At 32.0% G+C, this 9256-nt stretch overlaps 1 protein-coding gene across 1 annotated transcript in view; it reads right to left on the minus strand.

The window, feature by feature from the left end:
- Nucleotides 1-206: 206 nt before the first annotated feature.
- Nucleotides 207-9256, minus strand: part of LOC147806278 (uncharacterized) — a 60859-nt gene continuing 51809 nt past the window's right edge. Inside the window, exon 8 of the mRNA XM_087169093.1 lies at nucleotides 207-4702. Within this exon, the coding sequence (XP_087025219.1) occupies nucleotides 581-4702 (4122 nt within the window). The 3' untranslated portion in view covers nucleotides 207-580. The remainder of the gene's footprint in view (nucleotides 4703-9256) is intronic.

Below are 9256 nucleotides of genomic sequence, written 5' to 3' on the forward strand. Positions count from 1 at the left end.
TTTTTTCAATGAATGGGTGTTAAAATAACATTTTAAAGTATTTAATTAGTTTGAAGTTAGTAAAAAAAGTATATGAAATATTTACTAAGAGTCTGAAAACTTCCATCAGAAAGTGAACCAATCTCATCACTAATCCACAATACAAAAAATAGTACAATGTTAAATGGGTCCTCAATTTTTTTTTGTTTCGTTAAGTAAATGCAACATTAAAGTAAGTAAATATTTATTTTTCTCACTTCAAGAAAGAATGGTAAAACTACAATTCAAGAGCAGCTGCAAACCTGTCTTGATTTAACATAAAAATATAATACATTCAAATAAAAGAAGCTTTTAAATATTTGATAGAATTTTCCAAATTCAAAATTGAAATACATCTTATCAGTTGACACTTTTTGTTTTCCTCATTTCTTTACATTTGGGATAAAAATCTGTACATGATTATAAAAAGATCCATTTTTTCATTAATATTAAATATACATTATATATTTACAGGAGTTTCTTTTATTTTATTCTACACAGTTCAGACTAGTTTCAATCTTAAAGTGGAGTAAAATAAAATTTGTTTTAAAAAATTATAGGGCTAACTGACGGCGTTATGTCGTGACCTGAGACGTTGTGAAGACCGAGTATTCACTTTTGAGTTTTGGATGCTGGAGGAGTTTCTTGTTTTCAAGCTGCTTTTATTTTTAATGGTATTAATATGCACTTTAGGCACACGACACTTTTTAGGTACCCGCGAGTCCACACAGCAAGGGCAAACTCGTTTAACCGAAGTTTTGGGTGTATCACGAAGCCGTAATCTACTGGATGAAATTGTAGCATCATCATGTTTTGTATCACTAGAGTTGGAGTCTTCATTTTGAGTATCCTTTTGAATAATTTTATCTTCTTTTTGATAAAAATCACCAGCTGTGCAAATTGTCCCATTTAAATTTTTATCTTTAATAAGTACCTTTTCTATATTAGAATTAATATCTAGTTTAAGATCACAATTCTCATTTTGGTCATCTTCATCTACAGAGATAGTTAAATTTTCATCTGGAATATTTTTCTTCAACAAATCTTTAGTTTTTTTGCTTTTGATAATTACATTTTCTGCTTTATTTTGTTTAGTAGATTCACTTTCTTCAGAATCTATACTATCTTGTAATTTGCTGTTTGTTTTTCCATTTTGTTTAGCAGATTTGTCAATACTTTCAACATTTACATTATGTATTTCAGATGGGAACTTTTCACCTTTAACAGAAATTTTTTCTTGACTAGAGTCCTTTTCACTATCTTCAAACTTTGGCAGCAAGATACTTTTATCACAATTTTTATAAACAGCCTTAGTGTGATCTAAGGCAGCTGTAGGTAAGGACAAAGACAAATTTTCTTTGTTATCAATTTTTTTTGCACAAACATTACTTACCAGATCTGGACTAGACTCATTGTCTAAAATTCTGCTAACACTAAAGCCATTAAAACTTTGTTTAGCAGAATTTAAATTTTTTGACACATTAAATTCCCCACATTCCAAAGGGTAAATTTTTTCTTTTAATATGGGTTTATTGTTTAGACCAATGGCTTCTTTTAAACCCAATTCTTGCATTTGCTCTGTATTTATTGTCGAATTTATGATAGATGTTTCAGGTGTTGTAGTAATTAAATTTTCATATGATAATAGTTTAGATTTATTTTCTTTACCAGTGTCTATATTCCTGTTTTCATGAGTTATGCTGAAGTTTTCCTGACTTTTATCTTCTGCATTTTCATAAGGATCTAAATTGTTATCAGGAATTTGAGATACATTATCTTTTATTTCAGAAATTACTTCAGTATTATCATTTTTTTCTGCTTTGTCTTTTAAATTATCTGAATTTTGTTTGAAATTACTGGCAAAATCAGTAACATCATCTGTTGAAGTTTGTTTAAAAGTAGTGACACAATCAGCATTATCATCATTTTTGTTAACTGAATGTTTTGTGTCACCAGTTCGTCCACCTAAAAAAGGATCAGCTTGGACAACAGTTGAATGATTTTGGTCTTTCACTAAATTATTTTCAGTTTTCTCAAAGCAATGAGGATTAATAACATTTATTTCACTAGAAACAGAGTTTTGTTTTTCTGCACAACTTGACGATTCTCCTATTTCACTATTTCGCTGTCCTAAAAAAATATCTTGACCAGTTTCAGCTCGTTTGGTAACTATAGATGTACATACACTGGGACAAAAATTTGCAGCAGGATTAAAAGATGAACCTTTTTCAACATGGGAATATCCTGAATTAGAAGGATTTATTTCACAAGGGTTAATTACACTTTTATTTTGACATAAGTTTGGAGAGTTTTTATTCACTAAATTGCCATGCTCTAAAAAAGGAGTCTTACTCTGTACACCAAATAATCTTGAATTAGCTAGATCAACACTATATGAAGGAGTAATACTTTTATCAGTAATAATGCCAGATGATGTTGGAACAAAAGTATTGAAGTTAATACCTACTGACACATTTTTTGAAGGAGCATGATGACCCACATTTATACACTGAACACTATCAGAACTATCAGTTTCATTTATATTGGTAGTTTTACATACCTGCTTTACATCACTAGAAGTTCCCTTATCACAGTGCATTTGAATTAAATCTAAGCCATGGGATTGTTGGTTTTTAACACAATTTTGAGTAAAAATTGCTGCCTTTGAAGTAGGACAGTTGATTTCAACATGTTTCTGAGCCTTTTTAGGAGTGGATTTTTTCTTAACACCACGGCTTAGATTTCCTAACAAGTTTTTTGAACATGAAGCAACAACAGGTTTACGAGGTTTAGGTCTAGATATTGGTGTCTTACTTTTCCCCTGAGAACTGACAGGAGTGGGTATTGATAAGGTAAGAGAATCAGCACTAGATGGACGATTTCCAGATTGTTGAGACATGCCATGGGAAGCTGACTGATCACTACTCCAAGGCATATTTTCCATTAAAAATTGCTCCAGATCTTCTAAGCCATCATTAGCCTCAGATGATAAGCGAATTGTAGGATATGATGGAGCATTAGCACTATATTCTACAAGATTTTGGGCAGTAAAAGAGGCATGAGTGCAGCTACTTTGTTCAGGGGAAGGTTGTATTGAAGGAGTAAAAAACTGATGACCTGTAGAATCATGTGAAGCTAATGCAAAACTTGCTGCCTGGCCACGTTGAGTAACTGAAAGTTGCGCAACAGCAGCGGCTTGACGAGCTACAGCTAATTGAGATTGAAAACATTGAGCAGCAGCAGCTGCTTTCACATTAGAAGGCTGAGCACCGGGAACACCAGTTCCAAGAGATAATTGAGTTGCCACACCACTTGCAGCAATCGCATTTTGTCTAATTTGCATTATCTTTTGCATTTGTTGATTAGCAAGAATTTGTTGAGTTTGTGCAAGCTGAGCATTTTGTTGAATTTGTTCAGTCTCTGTCAATTTAGATGACTGAAGAGAGGCTCCACACTTTTTATATTGTTGAACCTGTGTTTGTTTCTGAATTCCATGTGCAGTGTGCTGTAATGCTGGAATTTGAGTTGCATGATGCATTAACTGAAGTTGCCCAATTCTTTGCTGAGCAATTTGCTTTGGCTGAAAATGAGGGCATTGTGCTGCTTGTAACTGCTGTGCTTGACAAGCAACACTTGGCACAGGCTGAATTAATCCAGATGACTGGATTTGACTAAGCTGTCTTTGTTGCTGTAATGTTGATTGTTGTCCACAGACAGATATCTGAGAAACAGCAGCAGTTGAACACGAAGTCGGCAATCGTTGAAATTTTGGTGCACCAGCAGTCTTGGTTGCACTTGGCATCTTATTTGAAGTAATATGAGAACTAGATACTGTTGTAGGTGTTGGGAGCTGAAAATCAGATTGAACTGATTTTGCTGCTGCTGTTGGAGAAATATGAGATGAAGTAGACTGCCCTGTAATACGAGCAGCAGTTTGTAGTTGAAAATCAGTCTGCATGGGAGATGAATGTTGACTAGTTGCTACTACTTTAGCTGCAAATTCATGAGTCTTGGTATCACGAGTAGGCGACTGTAACATATAATCTGGACCTTTTGGACTAACACAAGAGGACTGAGATGATCCATATGGCAGCCTTGGTGGAGAAGCAATCTCAGAAGATGAGCTTTCTCCTTGCTGCATATGCTGATGAGCATGTGAATTTGGACCAAATGGAAGATCAGAGGTACCTTTAGGTAAAGCCATTTTATGAACATTTCTACAATGGCGCCTCAAGTTATAAGCAGAAAAGAAGCCCTTATGACATATTTCACACCAAAACTTATGAGCAGCTTCAGGATCACACCTGTCTTTCCTTTTCTTCTTCTTTTTAGGTTTTTCTTCCTCCTTACCTTCACAGGATGAATCAATATCAGGTGATTTCTGAAGATTAATATTTTGTGAAGTATCATTAATAGCCGAGTCCTCAAGAATCCAAGATGTGGTTCGAGATACTGCACTCTGACAATCTACAAACTTTTCTGTCTGTGAGCTATGTACAGAAGCTTCAAATCTCTGTGATACTTGGCTTACATTTAAGTCAGTTGTAGTAGATGATTGAGGGGTAGTCAAAATTACAGCAGAAGGTGAAGATGGTTGTTCATTGCCATCATTAGTAGAACTATTTTCATATCTAGGAGGGGAACTTTGTGATGTCTCATGAGTTACTTGGAAGGCCTGAAGGACCTAAAAGTAAAAAAGAAAATTCTAGAAACAATTTTCATAGTTTAAAGTTACTAACTAAACTAGAAATAATCTTTTCTAGTGCAATGTAAATTTCTATGGCCATTATTGGAGACATTTAAAGCTAGTTTCCCATTTATAGATTCCTATTATTACTACTGAACAAAATTTTCAAAAAGAAAATCTATTAACTTTTAGAGGGTTGAGACATTCATGGATGACTAATAGAAACATACTAGGCATCCAAAATGGTTAATGTGTCAAAAATCTTGAGAAGTACAGATGAGATAAAAAATCTAAAAACGTGCTTAAAATATTTAAAAAAGATGCACTCAATGGTAAACTCGACCTCCCAATCTCAGCCCCTGGGATTGGGTAGGGTTAATTGATAAATTAAAAAAAAACAAACTATTAATATTTTTTTTTACTAATGTGTATTCTGATTTGACATACAGATTGTTGCATTAGATTCATAGGTAACAAATAATATAATCATAATGAAAGAGGTTGCAAAATAAAGATAGGATGAAAATTGTTTAAAATAGAGTTTTAAGAAATGTATGTTAGATCAGAAAAATACAAATAGATTTGTTTAATATTCTGAAAAATCTTTCAACTTCTAGATTTTTACAGATGAATAGATATTTCATTTCTGGTTTTGGAAACCAAATTGTTAAATGCAGTGTAAAGTAAAAAGTGACACCATACATTAAAAAACTTGGTAATTTAAAGTTACAGTAATCAACAAGTTAACAGTATCAATGAAAGAAAAATTAAACATAAAAGCATAATTTCTTTTTTGCAACAGAAAATTAACAGATATTAATTTTATCAAATTGTTAATTACAATGCCCAACACCCACTATACTTTTTTTTTTGTACATGCTCATAATTTTTTCACTAATTATAAATAAACAGAGCTGAAGGAGGTAATATTTAAAAGTTTGCTTCATAGACAAATATGAGATATTTTAAACAATTTAATTGTGTTTAGCGAGATTTAGTCCTCCATCTCTTTTTGGTAGTTACTGCTAAGAATTTTAGGATTTTCAATTATTTTTCTTAAAGTAACGATGATTTACAAAATACGAAAAAATAAATAATTAGTGTGCTTTCTCCCCCCATCAAAATGCGAGAATGTCGCCCATAATATTACAATATATATAGTTTAATATATTACTAACTATATATAAAATAAAAGTTTCTTATAGTACTATTTATAAATATAATTTAATAAAAACTGTATATATAAAAAATATATAGTTTTTTTTTCTTTTTGTAAGCATAGCACTTTTGTTACTTTAAAATTCATTACATATACGAGGCCTGTCTAAAAAGTATCCGACCTTTCGCCAGAAAAAATATTTCGAATACCTAACGGAGTTGGGACCCTAATCTCCTTCAAAGTAGGCCCCTTGTGCTTGCACACACTTAACCAACCGATCTTTCCACTACTGGAAACACCTCTGGAAGTCTTCTTTTGGAATGGTGTTCAGCTCCGTCGTCGCGTTCCGCCTTATCTCTTCTCTACTTTCAAAACGGGATCCTTTCAGTGGCGTCTTCAATTTTGGAAACAACCAGGAATAGCAAGGAGCCAGGTCCGGGAAGTATGGGGGGTTGGTGAACGGTTGTAATTCCATGTTTGGCTAAGAAAGTGTGGATCAATTGGGGTGAATGTTCAGGGGCGTTGTCGTGATGCAAGTGCCAGTTGTTCGCCGTCCAGTTCGCCAGTTGTTCATCGGTGGAACCACTCCTTAATTTGTGTTACACCCACCGCTTCTTCTCCAAATACCTGCTGAATCTTACGAATTGTTTGGCTTTGAGAATCACCAAGCTTTTGACAGAATTTGATGCAGTATCTTTGCTCAATTCGTTCAGTCATCTTGCGAGAAAACTAAATCCGACGAACACTACGAACAGCACCTTACTTGGCGTCCACCAGCCAGCGACTTGCACAAGTGAACGCGGTGAAAAAATTTCAAACACGTGCATTAAGGTTCCTCCGTCCACCGTGCACTGTTACGTCGCCTTAGAATCACAACTTTGTGAGGGAAAAAATTAAGGTCGGATACTTTTTAGACAGGCCTCGTATATTTGTTATTATTAAAAGTCATTTTGCAGAGAGAGTTTTGATGCAGAAAGCCTGAAAAATTCTAACACAGGGAAGAACATTGATATACACAAAAGCAAATAAAATAGATATGTTTTAAAACAAAAAAAATTTTAAGGTCTATGGAAAACATAAGATTATTCCTAAAAGGAATAGCTGTGATTGTTTCCAGTTATTAAAACAAGTACAAGAATATTATTATTTATAAGTATGTTAAATTGAATGGCTGAATTTTTTTACAATAGAAAATTTCATTTATAAAGCATTTTTGAAAGGGTGCATTTTAAACAAAATGTTTAATTGACAAAGTAAAAAATTTATATACAGTCATGGCTATAGCCATAAGGCAGTTTTTGTGATTTGAAGAAAGAATTTGAAACTATTTTATCTTTTCATGGAATAAGTTAAAGAAGTTTAGATGTAGTGATAAGAAAGCTATATTTGAGAATCTTAACAGATTATTTGCAGAAAATTTGTTAATTTCAAAATTAAATAATAATTTTTTAAAATTATTTTCAAACAAAATTTCTAATTAATGACGCAAAACATTACTGTAATTATATTTACAGGAGAGACTCATACAGCTTCATGAAAGAACTTGAAAACTGTTCTATCTTTTCATAAAATAGTTAAAGATGACATGTTGTGAAAAAAAGAGGCCGTTTTGAGAATCTTTCATTAGTGAAAAATTTATTAACCCCAATTATTAAATTATCACATATTTTTCAATGATTATTTTTAAATAAAATAGCTTATTTTTAATACACAACGAGAATGGGGTGGAGCCTCTTAACCGTTCGAATTTTAATGTTTGACTCATAAGTAAGATGATTTCCGAAGCAGTAAAGATATTCAACCGGAATACGTAACAAGTTCTACTTTGTGTATGAAGGGAAAGCATCTCTGAACACTTCAAAACCAGTTTTTGTATATAGAGCAAAAGATAAGATCGTTATGAGGAAAATATTTATGCTTTGGTTTAAGCTCAGTTAATACTTAACTAGGTTACAAAATGAAAATTTGACTAGCTGTCCATTGAGATATGTAAGTCATGGTTATAATCACATGACAGCACCAGTAGCTTGAAAGAAGAATTTGAAACTGCTCTACCTTTTCACAGAATAGTTATAGGTGGTGAGAAGTAGTGAGAAGAAAGCTTGATTTGAGAATCTTGACAGGTTATCAGGTAATAATTCTTAACTCCAAAAATTAAATCTTAACTTACAATTGGGAAAAGCGGCGTCTTGTAACTGCATAAGTTGCTTTTTTCTTTCCTCTTTTTGCATTAGTCTAAATTAAAAATTTATAAAATAAAAATTAAACTATTATTCAACTATAAGTTATGAATTGCTATCCAAAAGGAAAGCAAAAAGCTCATTACTTATAAAAATAACAAGTGTGGCTGGAAATATCTTTATTAAGAAAATTATTTTTTTCAAATAAATTTTGCTTCTTATTTCAGAAGAAAGAACAATGCAGGATGAACAAAGATATACTTGAATTGGAGATAAACCCTTCATAGAAAAGGAGTTGAATCTTAAAATGACAGAAATGTTGAAATTGAGAAACTAAGATATTGTGAAACATGACCCATGCTGCCAATATTATCAATAAATCAAAAGAATGAAGAGACTAAGAGATTTGAATTTTTCACAACTGTGAAATTGCATTTATGATGCTTGAACCATGGGAAAATATATTAAAATTCATCTGAATGCATGCAAATTTGACAGTAACCTATATCATATTTGACTCATTAATAGTTAGTTTTCGGAAGACAGAAGAAGAAAAGGTGTTAAAAAGTAAAACAATATTTTATTCTGTAAAATAATATTAGTTAGAGAATACAAACACAGAAAACTGCCGAAAGACAAAATGAAATTACAATACAAATTTTAGTAAGAATAAAATTAATAATTTGCACTAAAATCATAATAATAATTTTAAAATATGACTAACCTTTTTCTCCAGTAAGGAACATACCATAATCTTAAAATCTACCAAAAGTTTTGTTAAGACATAAATTACCTATATCAATTTTAACACTTTGATGCAGATTGGACTTCTCTGTCTCTTTTATAAATTTTTCTGGCGCTCTAATTACAAGTAATAATATATTTTGCTTTTTTTAATAATAAAAAGAATCTAATAGTTACTAAAAAAATCTGTTAGATTATTGGAATTATATTTGTACTAAAATATATACAGACAAACCCCGCTATAGTGAACCTTCAAGGGACCGAAATTTTGGTTCACTATAACTGGGAGTTTACTATATCCGTTACGCAGGCAATTTAACTAATGGTTCCCAATCTCCTCCTTTTATTATACACTATTCAAATAAATTACTGAAAAATATTATGTAGTAGCAAAACATTTATTTTTCATTACTCTTCGTCTTGTGAACACTTCCCGATTCTCAAATAATTTTTCCTGAATTTCTGTTA

Source organism: Parasteatoda tepidariorum, chromosome 8, assembly GCF_982258835.1.
Source record: "Parasteatoda tepidariorum strain Cologne lab strain chromosome 8, Ptep-v5.0, whole genome shotgun sequence".
Lineage (NCBI taxonomy): Eukaryota > Metazoa > Arthropoda > Arachnida > Araneae > Theridiidae > Parasteatoda > Parasteatoda tepidariorum.